Here is a 22,557-nt window from a genome sequence, read left to right as displayed (position 1 = left end):
ACACCGTTACGGAAAGAATTTCTCCACCAACTCCTGACAAAAGCAGCGACCCTGACGACTTCTATCATGGGCACCCAACGTCAATTTTCGGAAAATATCTGTTTGGAAGACGATTTGAGATCTAGAATTTTCGGAACATTTGTTGTAAATTTCCTTGATTGCCTGCCTCTCTTAGGATTTTCGAACATCTAAAAAATGGCATAATTGACCATTTTTAACGGATTTTTACCCTAAAAAGGTCACCTAGAATTTTCGGGAGCCTTTTTTGTGGCTGAAATTTTCGAAAGGGTAAAGTTTGATCCCTATAATTTTCGGATCAATAGACTTTCAGCTAAGAAAGCCGAACAAATGAAGAATTTTTAGGGGATGAAAATATGCCTACATCTACCGTTTAAATACTAAAACACGTTTAACAATGCTATGTTTAAGTGGTTTTGAACTATGTTCTCGTTGGGTGCCCCTGTTCTATTAACAAGCCTCATTTGCCGGCGGCGGTTTTGTGGGAAGGACCACAGATGAAAGGAAAGGAAATGTAAATGAAAGTAAGAAATGGAAAGGATAAATCGTACCTGCTAATGACAGGAAATGAGAAACAGGAGTAATTATTAACAGAAAAATTTCGTTGCATTCTGACGTCAAATAATTATAGTTCCCCATATCCGGTTGCAGCTGGAAGGTTTCAGCGGTAGCGATCGATCTAGACTATTTCACTGGAACTTAGACGTACCGAGAGCCTGTTACTCTTAGTCCTGTATACTGCGTGAGTTACATTAAGCTGGGAATCCGAAAGACTTCTATTCCCTTGAAAGAGCTCTTAAGGCGCTCGTTTGGGACAGGAGAGTTGAACATCTTGTTCGCTTGAAATGGAGGTCGACGCATGCATCAGGAAGGTATGTCTAGCTCAAGTTCAGTTCAAAGTCTTCTCTAAACTCCGATTTGCTAGTCATTCACTTGGGTAATCAAAGATCACGACTGTTCGCTATTTTTGAAGTTGGAACTGAATTACATACAATTAGTATATACAGGTTCTATTTATCTCAAGGAAACTGAAAGTTCAGTTTTCGCTCACTGAATCAAGATGTTACGCAGAGTCTTTCATGCATATTCATAATAAGAACAGGATGGTGTGCTCAAGTGGGCACTTGAGTTAAACCTTTGTAATTGCTTAACATAATAATTATATTAATAATTTCATCGCTTCTTTAAGGTGTTCAAGGTCATTCTCTTAACAATCCTCTGGTGTTTTGCTATGATTCGTGGTATTATTAGAGTACGTGTGCAGTAGTTGTTTTGTCTGGAGTAGTGGTATTTTTACCTTTAAAAGACTGGAAATGAATGTAGGGATTAGCACAAATGCCTCTAAACATTAAAACACCAAAATCTTGTCTCAAATGTGAGATTTTAGCGTCACATGCTTCATCGTTCTGAGCTTCAGATATAGAAAACCATGGTTTATGGTTTATGGTTTATCCCACTTCGGTTTTCCGAAAAGCTCGCGGTTAGGACGAAAGAAAATAAAAGCCGGAATGTTTTGCTTCACTCAAATAAAGTTTAAAAGCGTTTGCAGTTCACATGAAGAAATGCCAGCGAATCTACTAGTGGGACAAGTCAATTCGAGTGGAAACCTCTTCAGTCGAACTCCCAAGTCCTCAAGTTGATACTCATATATTGATCAGTTCACTTGAACTAATGAGATCAATTAATGGCATGAAAGCTCGCACTCGTTTCGATCAGCAATGTTTTTCATTCCCCGCTAATTCTTTCTAACCCCTCCTTGCTTCAATTATTCGTTGATAGTCAGGGGAAGTAAGTTTACAGAATATTGTGGAGCAGATGAAAACATCACATGATAAAGGCATGCACCTCCATCATGGAATTTTCGACTGTTTCCCTTCCAATTCACGTGCCAATTGGGACAAATTCTCGTCTTCAACACCCTCCATGTATTAAAGTCAATTTGTAGCTTCTAAACTGTCGCAAACCACTAAGTCGTTTGACTAAAATTAATGACGAGACAGCCTTGCTTGCCCTCTGAGGTCTTCACAGTAATTATGTCGTCAACAACCTTTGATGTTCGGTTAGGATCTTCCCCGGGGGGTACTCCTGGGAATTTTTGGCAGGGGTGTGCCGCCCGGTTCTCCAAATCCTGACCTATTTCAGACCAAGAAACGTCATTTTCCACACCAGCTTTTAGACCTGGCTTCTGAAATTCATACCAGTTTTAGGCCGGGTCTCTGAGAAATTATGTCATCATTACTTAGATTAGAAGGCAAACAAAAAGATTTCTTGAGGCACAAAAGCCATACCCTTTGGGGCGGCACATACCTTGATGACTTATATACAGGAGTACCCCCCCGGATATCTTCGCTTTTAGACAATGAGATAACTGATCCTGTAGTTTTGATTGGACAACTGATTGGTGGTATTGATTTCCCGTGGTTCGTCAAAAACGCCGCCAAGTATTAAAATTACAACCTCCTCCTGACTTATCACTTTATATTTTTAAACTCTGGATCTAAAATTGCGGGTTACTTTTTCATCTTGTTGAAAAGTTTTAAAGCCTAACACACCTGAAGCTGGTTTTGACACAAACCCCAGCTCGTCTCTTTAATGTTTTGTTAACGTATTTGCTTTATTTTAACTATGGAGGGATCGCGAAAAAGAAAACAACGGGCAAGGCTAGCGGACCTCAATGCTACGGATTCAGAGGATTACGACTCGTCACCCAAGCACCATGGCTCTGATGTAGAAAACGGATCAAAAAACAGCAAGAAAAAACGAAGGAGGCCGCGGCTGACAGGTCTTAGCAAGCAACGACAAGCCGCGAACGCACGCGAACGAAGTAGAACTCATAGCGTGAATTCCGCTTTCAGCGCCCTACGGGTCCTCATACCAACTGAACCTTCTGACAGAAAACTTTCAAAAATAGAGACACTTCGCCTTGCTTCGAGCTATATCGCCCATTTGGGCTCGATGCTTGTCAATGGAACACAATGTCCGAATGTTGCTAAGGTGGCTGAACATTCCGGGGAGATTGCACCATCGTCGTCCTCAAGAGTGTGTACATTTTGTTTGAGCTTACTTAAAGCGGTAAGTGATTCATAGACGCAAAAACAGCGAGTCTTCTATTCTTTTTCCACAGTACCACGGGGAGCTTAAGGCGTTATCCCAGTGAAGGTCTCTTAAATTGTGGCATAATTTGCTCATAGTATAAGGAACAAAAATTTTAGTTTCGCGATGGGCGAGACCAAAAGGATAACGGGAAAGCTCCGCTTATTGGCTTTTATTTGTTGATATATCGATACATTATAAACGTCATTGTAAAGAAGGACTTATGGTCACTTTTTAGGATTTTACCGTTAGAATTAGCTGTAGACAGCTTGAACAGCGTGTAACAAGCACGTCAGAGAATTTCATGCTCTTGGCTATAGCTTGACTCAACTAAAAGCCGTTAGAATCAATTTGTACAGCACAGTGAACCACGCCACATTACTGCACGTAGTTTTCAATTGACGGAGTGACGAGTTACGTCCGCAGACTTAAAGTTAGAAGCACCTTGAACAACATTATGCCACTTGAGGCTCTTTTCTCCTACTTTTGTCTTCCCTGAAAAAATGCGTGGATCTCGAAATTATCGGTCATTTTCTCTAGCATTTTCTGTGACGTAAAATTTTCCCTTACTTCGGTCCCTGTGGGTTGAAATAGTGTGGTGATGATATCTGTAAAGGTTAAGTTAAGGACCTTAAGCGTATCAAAATGTTTTCATTGCATCGCCGGTTTGTGTATAAAGCAAAGTGTGTTGTCAAATGTAGCGGATTTTTATCAGGTTAATCCCTTAAACCGCTCATGAGACAGTTTTTTGCGCGCGTTAATCTCCGTTTCGATGCAAAACGGAAATGAGAGTGTTCATTTCTAGGCAAACCCTTGGCGCAATGCTGCGTTCTGAAATGATGTTTCATCGATTCAATATGAGTGTATATCAGCAAACGAGTCTTGGGGTCTAAGAGGTGGAGCCTTTTACATAACATGTTAATAGAGTCAATTTCCTTCGTTTTGTGCTTTGGTTAAAAAAAAAAAAACTCAGCTAAACTTTGCAGCTGAAAATTCATTAGCGGCCACAAATTATAGTAAAACAAACAAAATTGAAGAGTGGCGTGGAGCTAGTTTTACGCTATTTTTCGAAACCTCATGTGTTAGAGAGCTATGCTATAACCATATGAACTTGCTTTCGTTTGAATGGACACAGTGAGATTCAGAACGACCACCTTAAGCATTATAAATGGCACCACTGTAAAGAACTGCTCAGTAGCTTTCTGATTGAAAAGGTCACAACAGGAGATCTCAGATCGACCACCTTGCAAAGCACAATAAATAGTAGCACAGGATAGTGCTGTGATAGTAGCTTTCATTGCAGTGGCTACACATTCCATCCACAGAATCAAAAAAAGTCAGAACCAACTTAAACCCACGAGGGAAAAGTTTAGAAGTGCTTCAGTGAGAGCATTTTTAGAACATTGATTGTAGCTCGCAACTGGTCTTTTACCAGCTGACAGAAGGGGTAGGGTTGAGAATCCCAGTCAACAAGTTATGATTTCACTGCAGCAAAAGCATAAATCTCAAGTTCAGTGACATAATATTGCTAATATGCAAGCAGCTGCGAACAAGAGGAAAATCTCATCGGCCAATAAAATCAACTCTAGTTTCCAACTGAAAATGACAAAAACAAATGGTGAAATGAGATCGAGGGCACACTGGACGATCGTATCGCAGATCCATAAATCGGATAATCTCTGTTTTTTAATGCCATCCTTTTGCTTTTCCGTGTAAATCTTAATCACGTAATTTAAATCTACTTGCATCATGTTATTATTTACCGACACATAGATTTCATCTACTTCATCAGTTTATTAAAATAGTCACAAAGCCTCTCCGTGGTGGCTGCCTCCTGGTCAAAGGTTACTGCTTACCACACACTGAATTCATCATCATCATCACCATTATCATCATCATCATCATCATCCTTTCGAGTCTCCTTGAGCGTTTTACATGGCACTATCGTACGATACACGCTCTAAACTTGAGAGAGGTTTGTTCCCTTTGAGGGAACTGATGTACTTGAATGTTTGTCCCCTTGCGAAGCCTGGCCGTGTTTGGGCTCTCATAAGACCACCTTGTTCACTGGCAGATCCTTGTACCTCACACATTGTCCAGCCTTTTTGGATCTGCGTGTTCTTATTTTTTACTGTTTGTTACGATACTTTGTATATTTTTTATTTCTCCCCTTTATCATATTTAGTGGTTTTTCATTTGCAAAGTGTTTTGCTTTAATTGAATTTCGTGGTATTGGTTCAGCGGCTATAACTCTTTAGCAAGGGCAAAGAAAAGAAACAGCACTGGCTAGCCTTAAATGCGCTCAGTCGTTTAACAAGAAAGATCGCTGGCTTAGATTTCTAGTATGAGAATTGTATCGTTTTCAAGACTTCAGTTTACTAATTACAATAACCATTCTTTTGAATTGGCAAATAAGACACTTTACTTAGTTACGCAGATACACGGCTCAAATCAAATGACTATAACTTAGTTAGGATAAGCCCTAGGTCGTTGATTTGGTCAAAGGCACTTCATATAAATATGAAGTAGTTTTGTGAAGAGCTAATATAATAAAATGATAGTAATGATTTGGAGGTAGCACATCCATAAAGTGGTTCTTCGTCTACCTGATTCCTGGGCGAATTGAAATTTGGATATGTTGGTTTTGAGGAAAGGGGGAAACCGGAATACGAGGAGAAAAACCTCTCGGAGCAAGGAAGAGAACCACCAACAAACTCAACCCACAAATGGCGACGACGCCCGGATTTGAACCAGGGCCACATTGGTGGGAGGCGACCGCTCTCACCACTGCGCCATCCCTTGCTCCCCTTGTTTTGTATAATCAAGTGTTTGGCGGGTATGATTTTTCAGACTGCAATTAGACTACTGTGATTCATTCAAAGTTATTTTTTCCATTTTTAATGTACATTTAATAGAAGCCGTCTGTATAGAAGATGAAAAACTTTTCCGGTCAAGCAGTTAACGTCTTCAAGATGAGAACATTTTTTTGCTCCTTCTTAAACATTCCTAACCGTTCTCTTTGCTTTTTTCTTCGTTTTCCTCTATACAGACGCCGTGTGTATCTAAAGCTTCACTTTATGAGAAAAATTTGGTAAAAAGACTCTTGAACTGACTTAAAAGTAGTGGAGAAAATGCTTTCAGAGTGCCAAGTTGTGCTGAGTGTTATTATTTGGTAATAATTGCTATTCTTCCGGACTTTTCCATTCAGACACCACTATCAATCTAATGTTTGGCATGCCTATAGCGTGATGCCAGGCGGTGTTCTTTGAAAACACCATCACGTCAACATCAGTTTAACATCTGTAAAAACCATTACAGCAGAAATTACATGGCGTCGTGAAGGAACAAAACGTCTAGCGACTGAAGCTTCCTATCAGCTGCCAATCACGACATAAAAAAGCGCTCGATTTTGTTCTCCGTTTTCCCCCGTTCAATTTATAGACTGAGTTAACTACGCCCTGGTTTTCCCACGTCATTCTGCTGTAAGAACAAACACTGCTATCTTCAGCAATTGGACGGGAGAAAGGCAAAACATGGTCATCTTGCATGCGTTCTAATCTCCCGCGTTTACCACAGGTAGCGTGTATTGTCAAGGCTTTCGATCGGTAGATCTCTTATTTGTCTTTGTTGTTATTAGTCAGGTAATTTTAGTTGCCGAATACATCAATTATTCCGAAATAGAACCTAAGGCTGTTCCCTGATGTTCTTAGACTGCTTAGTTAAATCGTGAGCTCATAAATGAGGAGGCCATCTTGGTTTCATTGCTACTGGGTGGGTAGGGGTTTTTCGTCAGGGTTCACCCCGGGTTGGGAGGTAGGAAATTTGTTAGGGTTAAGGCAACGGCCTTTTCCGGTCTTCTAGGAAACCACCTGGAATTGTCCTATTCCATGAATCCTTCCTAGTGTGCATGAAGGGTATCGTAAATACCATTTAATATGGTTTATTGTCATGTCCACTTGGAATTTGGGTTTGATAGATCAGTTCTGTTTCCCTCATTTTAGGTGTCAAAAGAGGAAGGTGGAAATAACAGAGTGCATTCACAAGGACTGTAATAATTTCTGGGAGCATTTGCTGAGTCTTCTCCTCCTTAAAAGTCGCTGTTTACATCTGTTGGCAACGCGTTCATTTAGATCTATAAGGAACATATTTTAAGGTCATGCTTACCCATGAGTAAGCTCTCAACCCGCTGCATGACGTGTGGGGCATAAAAAGAGAGCCCCTGCCTATCCCTCACCATCCTCGTCTTCACTGTAAATCAGAAAGATCTGTTTTAGCCCTAAAAATGGGGCCTTTCGGTGAGTAAAATACGGTCCTATTTTTGTGTCTAATTTGGCTCCTTTAAATCAGGGCCAATACAGTCTAACTACCTAGTGCTGATCTGTACCCAAGGGCTAAAATGGGCCCCATGGAATAGCCTTTTGATTGAGCTGTTTTGGCCTAAATTGTGCGCAAATCGCTCCAGAAGGGGCTGAATCAGACTTTGGCCTGCAGGGCTGAATTGGCATTTTGGGGTTGAAACAGACCTTTTTAATTTTCAGTGTCCGATAGCAAAGAGATTTATCATGAGAAAACTTCAGTTATATAATGCCCTAAACTAAAACAAGCAATAGACTGAGAGTTTCTTTTGTTACTATGTTTACGCCCAAGTGTTCTGTTAATCAGTTTTTCCCCGGCACAGGGGACAGTTCTTTAGCGTAAGATTTGTTAATGTTCCATAAAGGGGGTATGCCACGAGGATATTACTGTTTTAGGTCAATTCTGTGCTGAAGTCATTTCGTAGTGCATTTAACCATACACAAAATGTTCCTGTAGTTTTATCATGGAGCACAAACTATAATTTTATTTTGGTAATTTTCGCAGGCATAGCTTTAAAACGTTAATACGTTGGCCCATTTTTTTCAAGTCCCAATCCATGTCCTTTCTTGCCATCAATAGCAACAGACGACAGGAAACACTTGTTTCAATGCCTGGTAACAAAACTGGACCATTATTTATGTAACGCGACTAATACCTGGACACGTTTTAGCTTTTTTAACAAATGGTAAACAGCGTGACGTAATCCCTTGAAATTAAGTAATCTCATTTTTTTAATATGTTGCTGCGTAAAATTATTGAGAGCAGGTGTCTTCATGGTAAGACCATTTTTTTCACACCTTGGGGTTTCCCCTGGCTAGCTCACGTGTTTGGTTTGGTTCTTTCGTTTTTATGGTAGCCAGTGTATGTTGACTTAGTTCTACTCCTTGGCTAGGAGTGAAGCTAGAATGTTGCGTGTTTGAACCATTTAACGCTATGTTTAGCGTCGAATTCTGCTTGGTTAATTACTTCCGATACGATCTCAAGAAAGGATCCATTATTTGTAGTTAGATAACTTATTTTGCTTGGTTCGAAGTAGCGACCTTGTCCATAGTAATACTGTGTAGAGTATGTGTTGAGTTCGGATCACATATATGCATTACAATCAGCTGATTGCCTTTTATTTTAAATAAAGTTGGCCACTTTAAAAAGCTAACCATGCTGTAAATACTCCTATTTCAGTAAGTTTAATAAACTTGATACTGAACACGATTTACGCCTAAAACGCCATTATGAAATCAAGTCCTTTGTACCACATATAACGTCATCAGTTTTTAATGGTCACATCCAGCTTAGAGGCCAAACTTTTTTTGGGGGGGTGGAGGAGGGGCGTAGGGGAAGGGAAGAGATCTTTTAATTCAAACCCGGAAGAGGCCAAAAAATAGGGAAAAACAGAAAATTCAATGAGCCTTGTTTCATAGAAAAATAAAAAGTGCGGAACAAAAGCGAAAGAAGCGCCAATAGCCAGCGTGCAAATATAGCTGTATCTCCTCTCTCCTCGCCGCTAGGGACGTTTCGTGGGAGAGAAACTTCTCTAGCGACAAGGAGCGAGGAGAAACGACTGTATTCGAGTGTGGCACTGAAACGTTTAGCCAAAATTTGTCTCAAAATTTGCAAGATGAGAGCTTAATACTTCAACAACGCATGCGCCTGTCCAACTGTTCATGCCCCTCAGTCAAAGTTCAGCAGCATTCCGGACCAAGAGCCATATTTCTGAGTTTATCAGTCGTCAAAAATTGTTTCTGTTCTTGTATAAACGATAGCTTAACCAATTGTTGAGGCTTTTTAGTTTTTGAATTCTTGGTAAACGAAGGTTCGGTGTCTCGCAATAACTTCAAATGTCTTTTTTGACTGATCTCGGTTCAAAAATCTTTAAGGACCTGCCCGGGAGTATTTAAGCTATATAGGTACGTGCCCGGGATAGGGCACGGTTTCCGAGGTCTTAAAAAAGAGTGCCCTTTTTGCTGGTTCTTTGAAGGGTACTTGAGAGCCCAGGGGCTCGAGTGACTTTTAGAGAAAACTGAATTGCCTGTTGAGCCAGAATAATAGAATCCTTGCTTTTTAAATGTCCATTCGATTTCCTTTCCCTTAAATTTCGCTCTAATTTAAGACCTTTCGTCGCACACACCTATCCCAGGGGGACTCCGCTTGGGAATAGGTAATGTAAAAGATCGATTAAACGCCGCGGCGCTTATTTCAATTTTCCTGTTAAAAGTGCGGCGCTTATTTCAACTACGGGTAAAACACTGAGGGGAATAAAGAGAGAATTACGTGAAGCGCATGTCTAGGTATGCGCAATGTAACATCACCCTCTTTGAGATATGTACACCTCGAAATGTTATAGCCCCGCGGGCACATATCTTAAATCAGCAGAAGCACTCCACCCCGGAGGATGTTGTACTTGCACACAAACAACGCTCAGTGCTATCAGTGATAAATGTAAAAACTATGCTTCGAGTAGACGTCTTCGTTCCGCTACGTTCTTTCATCGGAATAGTTAACCTGACTAAACTAATTAACTAATACAGGAGCCCATAACCCGGAGCGAGCAACTCCCATACTAGCCCTATGTTACGGCGTTTTTCTCTGACCGGGTTTATTTTTAGACACATTTTAGGGCACTTTTTCCCACGAAAATGGAATCTCCGCCACGTCTACGAACGCATTCGAAGTATAAGATATCAACAAGGAAAAGGTAACGTCGTTAAAAGGCAAAAATTATCATTTTTAGATCTATATGTTTTGCTGACTGGTTTGTGGGGCTAGATATTCTAAATTCGCGCCAAAACCGTTCTAAAAATAAGCTGGAAGTTGCTCGCTTCAGGTTATGAGCTCCTGACTAATATGAAAACGATATGAAAACTGTAGACATCATGATCTTTTTTCTTGTGGATGGGGGCGGCTGCGGGGGGAAAGGAGTCATATCACACTGATTCAATATATATCTCAGCCACATAAAATTAAACGTAATGCTCCTTACTCTGGAGAAAATCATACTTGAGCAAACACGTTAGCAATTGGCGGCATACATAACTCGTGAAATTCTGTTGCCTTCTTGAGTTTGGAATTTTGATGTTTTTTCATCTTTCAAGTCTCTACACAGACTGTAGTTCTATTCGATTGAGGATTACTGTAACACCTTAATAATATAATCAGACGTTAATTCACTTCGCTTTGTTGGGTTGTTCTCGTTAATTCCGTTCCTCTAAGATACTATTTTTGTGCATGACAGTTTTGTTTGTTCAACGTTTATTTGCTTATCACGGTAAGGCCGGTATTTTGCCCATTTTTAGTTAGATAGATAGACGCCTTTATTTAAAATCAAAAAGTAATTACCCAGGGTAGTCCATTCAGGGAGCTTGCAAAGCATACCTGCTATCAATAGCTAAGAGCCCTGAGTTCACTAACAAGACTATAAATAACCGATAATAATAATAATAATAATAATAATAATAATAATAATAATAATAAAATATATACAGGGTAATATAACAAATGAATTAATAACAAGATCTTTCAAGATTAAGGACATTTACAATAACTATTAAAAACCATACTTCCATGGTAATAAAAGGATCTCTTGGCCACTTCGGGTCTTATAGCAGGCAGATGCAAGAGATTGCTTGGCGGGTTGAACGAGCACAAATGTCCTCGTTAAAAACAAAGATGTTCTTAAAATACTGAGGGCACCGACCATGTATAAATTTCCTTACAAGTTTTAGGATGTGTTCATCGCGCCTGTCTAAGACTTGGCCACTTCATAGCTTTTATCACAGTGGTAGATGTTTTAATTACAATCTTCCAACGCGCTTCTGCAGAGTTTCTAGAATTCCAGTATTTACTTCCCCACAACACCCCGAGAGTTGGAAATTCTGAGATCTTAAAATATTTTGACTGATATTTGGAATCTTTGTTATGTTATGATAAGATCGCCATGGATACACTGACTTTCTCTTGAGGGGGACGTTGGTGTCCCTCGCGCTGGACGGGAGAGGGGGTGGGGTTGTCGGCCTTTCCTCCACAAGAAATGGATATTGGATCCTTAATTGAGTAATGAGAGGTTTTGAAAACAAGTTTATCTTAGGTCAGCTTTAAAGTCTCTGAGAATAAAATCTACCTTTATGAGAATAAGGTTATTAGGCGTGAGTTGATAAAGCTTTGAATAGATGTCTAAGTGTTGGGAGGTGTAAAGTAGGTGATTAACTAGCCTATCGGCCCTTTGTTTGTCCTAACTGTTTTTTAATCGCTTCCTTTGCGGATGCTGATTGTAAGCACACGTATGCCTCAACAAAATATCCGCTTGGTTAAACGATTTATCACTCGTGTTTCCCCTTTGCGTGCTTCTTTAATAAGGGCGATTGGCTCTACAGAAGGTCAATTTCTTTTACCTCATAAGGTGAAATTACACAATGTTCTCTTGTTCAAGATTAAGCTATCTTAATTGGGTGTGGAGTTAATTAACTTTATCTTCCTTGACACGTTCTTGTGGTTTTCAACCCCCTCTCTATGAATGAATGTTAACATTAGCTCCTATAAAATCATGCCAAAGGGATACTTATAGATGCCAAGATCAGTAAAGAGATCAACAACGGAGGGGCTAGACTAGTGGCCTCGGCCTCAAAAAGCCTCTCAAGTGCAAATCATCGAGAAAGTCACTGACTTCAAGCTCATGGTTAAACTGAGACAAAAAGGAAATAAACCACCTGGATTTTATTGAGACATTATATTATCCATCCATCGTCAGCAGCAACTAAAAACAACAACGATAACTGCTTAGACCGCGAGCGGTCGTCCTCCTTTCGCCAGAGCCACGCACGGTGAGCAAAAAGGTAAATTGTGCAAATTACGGAAAAAAGGAGGAGGAACTGTGACTCACAAGAAACATAAGAGACTGATCGCAGTTAAATAACTACCTAAAGCCAAACATCGATAGTAAGGCCGGTCGCCAGTATAGACGATCACTGAGTTCCACTCTGCATTTTACCCATAGAGAGTATTGTTACTCTCTTGAAACCAAGAGAGTAACAATACTAAAAAACAAATCTACCCCTACCCACTGAAGAGGAAAGACATATTGAAGAGGGTTCATTTGAATAGTAACAACATAGCATTTCGATTCCGTTCACAAACTCGAAAGTTAGACGGTTTGTTGAGGAGTTTTTTTTTTTTTCATGGAAATGAAAAGTACAAGGGAATCGTTGAAGGCGTTACTAATGAGAACGGACAGTCAGCGCCTCATCTTATGAATGGTATGAGATAATCTTGTTTAAAACATACCTGAATGTTCAGTTTCTGTTTTTAAAGAGTTTGAACTTCCGATGAGAAGGCTCGCAACCAAAAATGCGACGGAAATTTATCATGCGTCATGAAATAACTAAAATAACTAACGTTTTCGATATCGGATGATTTGGTGGGCTTGGATTGTTCCAGATTGCCCAATACTAACTGTATAACCTCTTGACTCCTAATCACGGTTAGGGGTAAATACGGTTTAATGAGATGCCATTAATTTAAATAGATTAAAATAATTAAAATAATTAATTAAAATATTAAAATAGATACAGAGGTAGTTATTCAGCAGGCGGCATCATCTCGGTGAAAGGGATACCGGCTTTGTTCAGGCTAATCGGCCGAGGACACAATTAATAGACAGTCATATCTTTTCCACGTCAGTTTTCCTTCTGTCGTGTTTTTGTGACAGCGGGCGTTTGTTAGCCTTGATGGGAAGGATAGGAAAAAAATTCTGTCGAGAATGTCTGTAGTAAAATGTGTGGCACGGAACAAGGTCGTCAACCCTCGTCAAGGATGTCTCAAGCGCATGTCAATCAAATCGACTATCAAGATAATACCGCAATCGCCACTCAACACAAGCTACATTGTAGCACAGGCCGAATTCCACTGACCGTTTATACGCGTTGACAGCCGTATCGTCTTACAAAAGCTGCTCTATTACTTATAAGCGTTTTTCGCCAGTAGAGTCGATTGCCAAAGAAGATTGTTTACAAGCTCAAGTCAACACTGCAACGCACATGATGTCGGCAGTAGTAAAACTAGAGGGCTCTTGGTCTGATGGGGAAAACAATTTCTCTTACTCGGACCAGTTAATGCAAAACTCACCCACTTCTTCACAGTCTTCGACCAGCGGTGATGGAGACTTGGACAACATTGGTAGCCCTGTCGCCGCTCATCCTGCTGGTAGGCGAAAGCTGAAAAGGCGAAGAAAGCGTATGCTAACTGGAGTAAGCCGACAACGGCGCGCTGCTAACGAGCGCGAGAGAAGGAGAATACAAGGTGTCAACCGCGCCTTTTTGGAGCTAAAAAACGCGCTCCCAGTGTCTGACACCGCAGAGATTTCTAAAATCGATATTTTAAGAGTAGCAATAAGGTGGATCGAACACCTGTCCGAGTTGTTAGATCAGGATGAGAGAATACCCAGCGAACCAACCAACTTTTGTGACAGTGTTGAGCCCAAGTTGCACGAACTTCTGGGGGAGGAGTTTTACATCAATGCCCGTGAACTAGAAAACGACGATTTTCTTCAAGGAGAAGGTACGTGTTCGTTACTTTAGTGAATTCGCACACCCCGGTGGTAGTACTAGACATTAAAAAAGTGTCAGCCTGAATAGGCTCTTGGCTGAGAGAAGGAAAAAAACTCCCTGCCTTGTTTTTCAAAGCTATATAGTAAATCCCTTTTTAGCATTAAATTTATCTAGCAGTTTGTTTTTGTAACCGTAAGCTTCTAAAAAGCCAGCCTTGACATGTGTAAAAGCTGAAACTAAATTGATAAAACCAGTGAACCTTTACAAAAAACTCTCGACGTAAGCCTAACCGATGAACTTAGTCCGATGATTGACTTGAGTTCAACAAAAACATGATCTTTTTCTCAAATTTTCTCCCATGCATTCCCGGCAATTGACGCTCTTTACACTCACCCAAATAAGGAAACGATATCCAAATATCAGTCACATTGTTCTGCTCTTTATAGAACACCTTAAAAGAAGTTTTGCATTTTTGTATCACAGAAGAGTCTAGCAAAGTTTCTGGTTTCTTTTTTTATAACCATGGCCTGATATAAACCATAGTGTCAACAGTAAGGGTAACGCGTAGTTATTTTTATGCTGCAGCGATATTTCATAGCTTAACGTGAAACAATTTTTCCCCGTCACAATTAATCCGCACCTAAACGGCATAACAGGACTTCTGCCTTCTTTCAAGTGATAAACATACTTTGTAACCTAACCTATGTAAAAATAACAGGAAATCGGACATTTTAACGCTTTTTGGCTTTAATACAAAAAAATTAGTGTCATACTCTTTAGTAATGACTAAAAAGCTTCTCCATGCTTTTTAGTATTGCTTTCAGTGCATGTTTCCGAGATTTCTTTCTTTTTTCTAAATGAACAAAAAGAACCGACTATCAATTTTAACTGGAAAAACGTTGTTTGTATAACGGTCAAAAATAAGTTAAATTGCAATAACAAAGAGACAGAGTATTTTTGGTAACTTTGGCATTCCATACAAACAGTTCAGGTCTAATTAGAATTTTAGAGAGAAAGTCTAGTCGTAGAGGCAAAATTTCATGAAAACGTTAGCACAGTTTGACGCAGACATTTCGCTGACATTTAAATCCAGAACAAGTAAAAATTCGATTCACAAGCTTGTTTTTAGACATTACTCATAAATTCACGTCATTGGAAAAAGTCATTTAAACTATCTAGGTGTTGCGCAGAATATTAAATTATCTATGCACTAAAAACCACTTTATTAAAATTCTTTTGTAATCAAAGATAAAACGTTTAGCCTCCAACCGTGCTTAAAAATGGCCCGAACGAAATTTAATGATGTCCCGACATTACGGGAATATTTCATTTCCGGTCGAAATTCCATTTTAGTTCGGCGCAAATACACAACTGGGACGTAAAAGAGAATAACAAAAAAATAAGAAATTAAGATGTTGCCAATCTTCAGTTTAGATTACACCTGAAAAGACTGATGGCCGAACTTGCTATCAGTTTGGTGCAGTAGGGTATTTTAGGACATTTAAGTCGTCGATAAGATCTCCCACTTTAAATGTTCTGCCAGTGAGTGTTTGTGATAATTGCAATGTGAGTAAATTATGCTAATAAATGATTGTAAACATGACAAATTTTTTATCCTTGGCGAATGCTTTCCTACTAAATGCGTCTTTTTCGAGGCCGTTTCACCAGTCTATGGTTCTTGTTAGAACTAACAAATTGTGGTTTCCACATTGGGAAGGTTTTTAAACAAATGGTTTACAAGATCCGGGGGAAGCATGCACTTAAAAAAAACTCCGTGTTTACAGGACGAGATTTTTAATAGGCAGACCGGGGGGTACTCCCAGGAACTCTTGGAGGGGTGTGCCGCCTGGTTCTCTAAATCCTGACCCTATTTCAGACCAAAAATGTCATTTTCCACACCCGTTGTCAGTGGCATTTAAAATCCATACAGGTTTCAGACCTGGCCTCTAGGCAGAAATTATTTCATGATTACTTAGATTAAAACGCAAACATAAAGATTTCTTAAAAGCCATTTCGAATTTGCATATTTCACTATACACTCCAATATTTCCCTCGAAAACCATACCCGATTCCAGACCAAAATGAACAAAATGTCAGTATACCAGTCTTCAGACCGAAAAGGCGCAAAAACCATACCCTTTGGGGCGGCACATACTTATATGGCTTCTTTGAGGGAGTAGCCCCCGGCAGGCAGAGACCCATAGCTCATAATATTCAGCAGCACCAAACTTATCATCAGTACTTAAAGGATATCAGACATGGTTTTCAAACCGATCTTTTTTTTTTCAAATGTTTTGCAATTCTGACATTGATGCTAAAAGAAGAAATCACTGACCGTTAATGTGAAACGTTCGTGAGTTATGTCTGAAAACCGATATGAAGAGGTCCCCCCTGCCAGTCCCTCCATTGAACGCCTTAGATGAGTGGCTGGATGATTAACATTCTTTCACACTGGCCCACCCCTGAAGACAACAAGCGTTAACTAGATAACCGTTATCTTTTAGCAACGAGTCCATACGCCACATGACGCAGATTTAAACGAAACTGACACGGTTGAAGATATCTTTTTGGTAAATAATTGTATTAGTTTTTCTTATCGCTTGGCGCATGGCGGTAATCTGTTGAATAATTTAAAAAAATTTGGTTGTAATGGCGATTCCATCACGTCCTAAAGAATGTGCCAAAATTACCTCCGTTTTTGGGCACTTCTGAATTTTGGCACACTACGTACAGTGTATATTTTAGTATCCGTCGTTAATTCTTCTACTTTCAAAACTAAATTAATTAACAGTCTATCTGTATAAGTCTATACCACAAAAAACCTTTACCTGGTTACTAACGGGAGTTTTGCCCTAGCAAAGTGGAATCAGTGATATAAAAATTCAAGCTTAGTGAAATGGAAAATTTAAGCAAACAATGTAGAAATTTGATTGACTAATACACCGGTTTCACTCAGGAAAGTTTCAAATGAAATGTCCTACAATTTAAACGCATTACTTAATTCAATGCTACGCTTGCCTAAAGCCTGGCTTTAACTGTATTTTGGCATTTTAGTCATTTTAGGTTGCCGCTCGATTTGGTGTTTTGCCATTTTATAAAATATCGGTTGGTAAAGGATGTTTTTCCACCCAGGTAATGATCAGTGAATGATCTATTTGTAATTTGGAGATCCTACGATGGTATTTATAACTGTATTTGAACTGGTATCGAGTGAAACGTGAATTTTCCGTCTGTACAAAACGGGTACGGCATATTATGGTTCCTCAAAAACGTGGGTCTCGGAACGGGTCTGGGAAGCGTATTTGACGGGTCTCGAAGTCTGGTTTTCGCATCGATCGAACTTTGTTTTGCGTCTCGGAGTCTCGAATTTTCAGTATAAGTTTTGGTCCCGAATTTTGAAACCGGGGTTTCGCAGTCTGGCAAGTCTCGAATTTACCATTCTATAACCATGCAAACGAAAGACTATTGTGCTGTGTGACCACAAGCGACGAGGCGGCACATCCTCTCTTGGTGACCCAAAATTGGTCTGATTACGTATATGGCTCTTGGTATAGGTAAATAAGCGCGGCGCTTTAATGTCTTTTGTCTTTCTGTAGATTCTGTACAGGAAGCCGGATTCGGCCTTTTGACGTTGTTTTGAACCCCAGGTTATTAAATTTAAATGTAGAGATTTCGTTACATCTAGAGCAAGGGCAGAGTCTTTGATCTTTAGAAAACGGGTTACTGATATCTACTGAGTTAAATCATTAATTTACGATTTCTAAACTGGGATTCTTTAACCTAAGACCCTCGAGTTAAGCTTCTTAATGACGGACCCATTAGAGGATTAACTTCTTTGACCCAAGATAAGTTAAATCCTCCAGATCCTGTCCGCTTAAAGTCTCAGCTTTTTTTAGCCAGATAGTTAACATCCGCTGATAAGATATGAACCCTCACTCCAACAAGTGCTCCAAATTAGGGATTCAATAAAAATATCAAATCTATTATTGAAAACTGGACAAAAAATAAATAGCATCATTTGAAAGTACGTTATAAAAGCTCTTATTTCATGGAATGGACACACCAAAGATCTTTTATGCCACCGTGGGGCTGAACGGAAACGATGGTCACCAGACAACACGACTACAGTCGGTGTGTCGTGATTTTTTTTCTTCGATTAGCTAACTAAAATTTAGGGTTTTTTTTCACTTTGATAAAATTGAGGAACATTAAGACTAAAACTTGCACAATATTACCATATTTACCTGACTGTCTACATGAATTATTAATTCATTAATTTATTTATTTACTTGACTCCCAAGATCTGATAGTAATTCTCATTTCTGGCTGTTATGCATTTTACTGTACATTGGTTAAGAGAATTTGGGGTTATGTCAATATGGCATCCATTGGCTAATAAATTTACCTATTCTCGTCACCTATCTGTTGGACAATCAGTATTGGAATTATGAGGACAAGTTATAAACCAGTCACTTCTGGGAGTTAAAGGCGTTAAGCCCCTGCAACCCCTACCTTTAATTGTGTAGAGTAGCCGGGAACTGCTGGTTTATTCTACTTAAGTTTTTAGCCAGTTCTTTCCCAGATGAATAACTCGATCCAGCTAAAACTCCTTGTCACCATGTTTCTTAGGCTGTAGTCTGTTGTCAACAGATCTTATTTCCCTCTTAACTTTTCACTACCTAGAGAGGAATGGAAAAGATACATTTATAAAAAGCAACTCCTAAATTTCATTCTGTGAAATACGGGAAATAAATGGCTATTGCCGGGCACTCAGGAAAAGATTTAATTGATTTGTCACACCATAGGATTTTATTCAGACTCAAATTAAATACTCGGAAAACATGGCATGCCGAACGTTGGAAGAGGGGGCTGTTCGCTGTCAGGTCAATTGTTCTGATCAAGTCGCCCAGTGTTGGGAGTTGCACGAACCAAGGACACACTAATTGGCCACCAGGGTGAATTAAGATCAGCATGCTTGCCCCATAATTGACTTTGGAGAGAAGTGTTAGCACTCAAGTTCTGATCTAGTCACTCAGTGGGGCCGGAGACACAGCGATTAATTATTTGGGCACATTAAACGGCCTACCATAAGTCATGTTTTAACTAAGGAATCACAACTCGGCATAAGAAATCCAGCCAATAATTAAGTTTAACGCATGTTTATCAATCCGAATTCATAATATTTTTTTTACTACCGCCTGGATAAATTCAATTGTTATACAGTGGATTATAAATTTATTTTACGGGCTACCTGCCAAGTGGTATTATAACATCAAAATTAGGAGCTGATAAACATTACAATGAGATAACGTAAGCTCTCCGGAAATCGGCTTTCAAACCATTAAGGGCAACCTACGCATAGGAAACAAGCAGTTTAAAGCAATTTAGTAATCATGTGGAGTAATAGATAGAAATACTATTCATTCTCTTTGATTTGATAGAATCATGGAACTAGTATACGAGATAGCTCCCCACAGACAGTGACAGAGCACCAGTAGGGTCTGGAAAGGAGGAATCGGGGTCCTGATCCCGCTCCTTGTTCACGGAAGCCCGCCATCCCGAACTTCTGCCATCGCTATCGAGAACATCATTTTCTTTCCCAATACAGCATTCGCGCCGAAATTTTGGCGAATCTCGCTTTCCCAGTAGCAGTCAAATCCCGATCTCGTTAAGTTTTCCCGATTCCCCACCTTTATTTTGGTCAATCCCGGATCCCGGAAAACCCTTCCAGACCCTGCACAAAGGCTACCACCTCAGATTGCTAATTTTAACTTTGTCTTTTCGTTTCCTCCTTAGATATATGGTCAGATACATCTAGTCACCTTTGCGTTCACACCGAAGAGCCGTTTCTTCATACTCTACTTTGCAACAGTTTTCAATCGGACACTTTGACTTTACCTCTCTTGGAACTTACTGATCGACTCTGAAAGCCGTTGTTGGCTCTCTGAAGTTATTGCCGTTCGTGGCTGAAGGACTGGAGCCAGAAGAAATTAAAACGAAGTTGGCAAAGTCTCTCGGCTTTCCAGGGCTCATCCATGTAATAGCCCACGTTACATAAAAATTCTATCATGACTCCGAGACTTTGGGGGCAAAATTGCAGATTTTTCACAACTCCCGGCATTGTCTTGAGCACAAAGAAAACCAACCCCCAAAAAAGAAAAATGACCAGAAAGTCTCGGAGTCATGTTTAGGGCTTTCCACAATTTGCTCGAGATTTTCCAAAAAGTTTCCCGGAATTTCTCAAACGTTGCTCAAAAAACAATCAAAAGTTGCTTTTTGTGACGAAAGTTACTCAAAAGTTGCTTAAAAAAACAAAAACTTTTTTGGTCTGATGCTCAAGTATGCAAATTGTACAAGAAAAGTAAGACTATGATTCCTAAGCATTTTTGTGCAATTTTGCAGTGTAACCAGCGTTGCTAAATAACTTTGCCCTCAATTAAAACCAAAAAGTGTAATGAGCCAATAGAATTGCTGAATGACCTTCTTCACTGTCAAGTCAGTCAAGTGTGAATATTCGTCCACCTCTTCGAATTTTCTCTAAAAGCCACTGACCGAGCAGCCCGGCTACTTTTCTCTTGCGCCCATGATCTGCCCCAGGGGGGAGGATTTGGCTTCTTTTTTTACAAACATTTAAGCATTGAAAGCTGCTCCGACGTCTCAGAATTAGAAGATAACTAGAGAAACTGATCAGAATGGAAAAAGTTGCTCGAAACGAAAAAAGCTGCTCAAAATACGAGAAGTTGCCAAAAAATGTGGCCGAGCAACTTGTGGAACGCCCTAGTCATGTTAGAATTTTTAAAATATACCGAAGGTGGGCTATTGTTCTGGGAAAAGCCTTGGGGAAGACGTCACAGAGGGGGGAGGGGGGAGTACTTTAGGAATTTTTGGGTGGGGACGTGCTGCTGGGACCCTGGAACCTTAGCCTATACCAGAGCTGGCTCAACTGTATTTTGCTACCCAGTATACTAGCCTAAATTTCCCAAATCCCTCCTATCCGAGAGTATCTGTTTTCCAGAAACTACTGAGGTCAGTAGCACAGTCCAGCCCAAACAAAACGGATTTGATTTTTCGAGTGGTAATTCTCGGTTTCTCTAGTCTAGACTGAAATCTTCAACCAATTGAACAGTTTCCGAGAAAATGATACCCTATTCTAGACGCAAACTTTCTGATATAAATACCTTATCCTAGGGTAAACTGCTTGAAAACCATACTCTTCACAGGGGCGCATACCTATATAGCCCAAATATGGCAGTCCTCCCGCCGGGAAGACGTCATCCTGCCAGCTTAGAGTTTCTTTTGCTTGCTCGAGTTTGTCCTACTCCTCACCACGGGGGAGGGGTTCTCCCTCCTCACCCCAGGGGAGGAGTACTCCCTTACATAAGTCATTAGGGTATGTGCCGCGCCAAAGGGTAGGGTTTTTGCGCCGTTTTGGTCTGAAAACGGGTATAGACTTTGCTCATTTTGGCCTGGAGTCGGGTATGCTTTTCAAGCGAGCTACGGGAATGTACGAACGTATATATTGTTTCAATTCCACATGAGTAAGAAAGAAAGAGAAATATGCGGATTCGGAATGGATTTTAAGAAAACTTTTTTGTTGATGTTCTAATCTAAGTATAAATGATGACATAATTTCTTAAAGGCCAGGTCTTAGAATAGGTATGGATTTTAGAGGCCAGATAAGAAAACGCGTATGAAAAATGACATTTTTTTGGTCTGAAATAGGGTCAGGATTTGGAGCACCGGCGGCACACGCTCACCACGAATTCTCATGAGTACCCCCCCCCCCCCCCCCCCCCCCAATCCTCACTCAAAAAGACAACAGGAGGCTCTGCTCGCAGGGCTAGAACGCGTTTGTTATATTTTTCACGAACATCACGATATTTCACGAAAATACGCTCGAGTTACAAGCAGCTACAGAATGCTATCAGTTGAGATCAACAAGAAATCAAGGAAGTCAGTCTAGTTATTCTAAAAGTAGCTTGCAAATAATGAAATCATCTCAAACATTGGTTTAGTCACCAGATCGCAAACGTGATCGTAGTTAAAGAGAAAGGAAACTGAACGATTAATAGTTATTTAACTAGAGAAAACATGTACAGTTTTAATACAATGATTGAAATCTTATTAAACGGATAGATAAGGTCTTTTATTTGGCTAATGGAATATATGTTGAGGAAATCAGTTGATGCTATTGATACAGATGGTTAAAAATAAGCACAAACATAATAGTGAATTGCTGGGATTGCCTGCACTACCGTCTGCTTTACCTTGCTTGATCATAACTTTACTTTGAGACCTCACTCTTAAGTTACCATCAAAAGAAAGTAAAGAAGTTTTTTTTCATAGTCTTGCTTTGCAGTTGCGCCATGTTTAATAGAAATTAAAAACACTGACCCGGCAGAGAAATTGCCAAAACTATGTTTTTGACAAGAAAATTAAAAATGGAAATGACATCACCTTTCTACCCTAGCAACCTCCGCAACCGAGCTGCATTCCAAATCCTGGCGCAGGTCTCCATCGTTTAACATAACAAATTTTAAGTGGGGACTGAACA

At 39.9% G+C, this 22,557-nt stretch overlaps 2 protein-coding genes across 2 annotated transcripts; both read left to right on the top strand.

Moving 5' to 3' along the window:
• The first annotated feature begins 672 nt into the window (after positions 1-672).
• LOC140930331 (transcription factor 15-like) lies at positions 673-8,420 on the top strand. The gene is made up of 3 exons (XM_073380012.1): positions 673-890; positions 2,650-3,090; positions 7,113-8,420. The coding sequence occupies exons 1-3, from the start codon at positions 864-866 to the stop codon at positions 7,161-7,163; spliced, it is 519 nt and encodes a 172-aa protein (XP_073236113.1). The 5' UTR covers positions 673-863; the 3' UTR covers positions 7,164-8,420.
• A 4,940-nt stretch (positions 8,421-13,360) lies between these two features.
• Positions 13,361-20,046, top strand: LOC140930330 (uncharacterized). Its single transcript, XM_073380011.1, has 2 exons — positions 13,361-14,013; positions 19,800-20,046. Exons 1-2 carry the CDS (start codon positions 13,494-13,496, stop codon positions 19,928-19,930), a joined length of 651 nt encoding a protein of 216 aa, XP_073236112.1. The 5' UTR covers positions 13,361-13,493; the 3' UTR covers positions 19,931-20,046.
• The last annotated feature ends 2,511 nt before the right edge of the window (positions 20,047-22,557 follow it).

The sequence above is a fragment of the Porites lutea genome, chromosome 3, assembly GCF_958299795.1.
Source record: "Porites lutea chromosome 3, jaPorLute2.1, whole genome shotgun sequence".
Classification (NCBI taxonomy): Eukaryota; Metazoa; Cnidaria; class Anthozoa; order Scleractinia; family Poritidae; genus Porites; species Porites lutea.
Note: the sequence above shows the minus strand (reverse complement) of the source record. Positions and strands in the feature narration are given on the sequence as shown.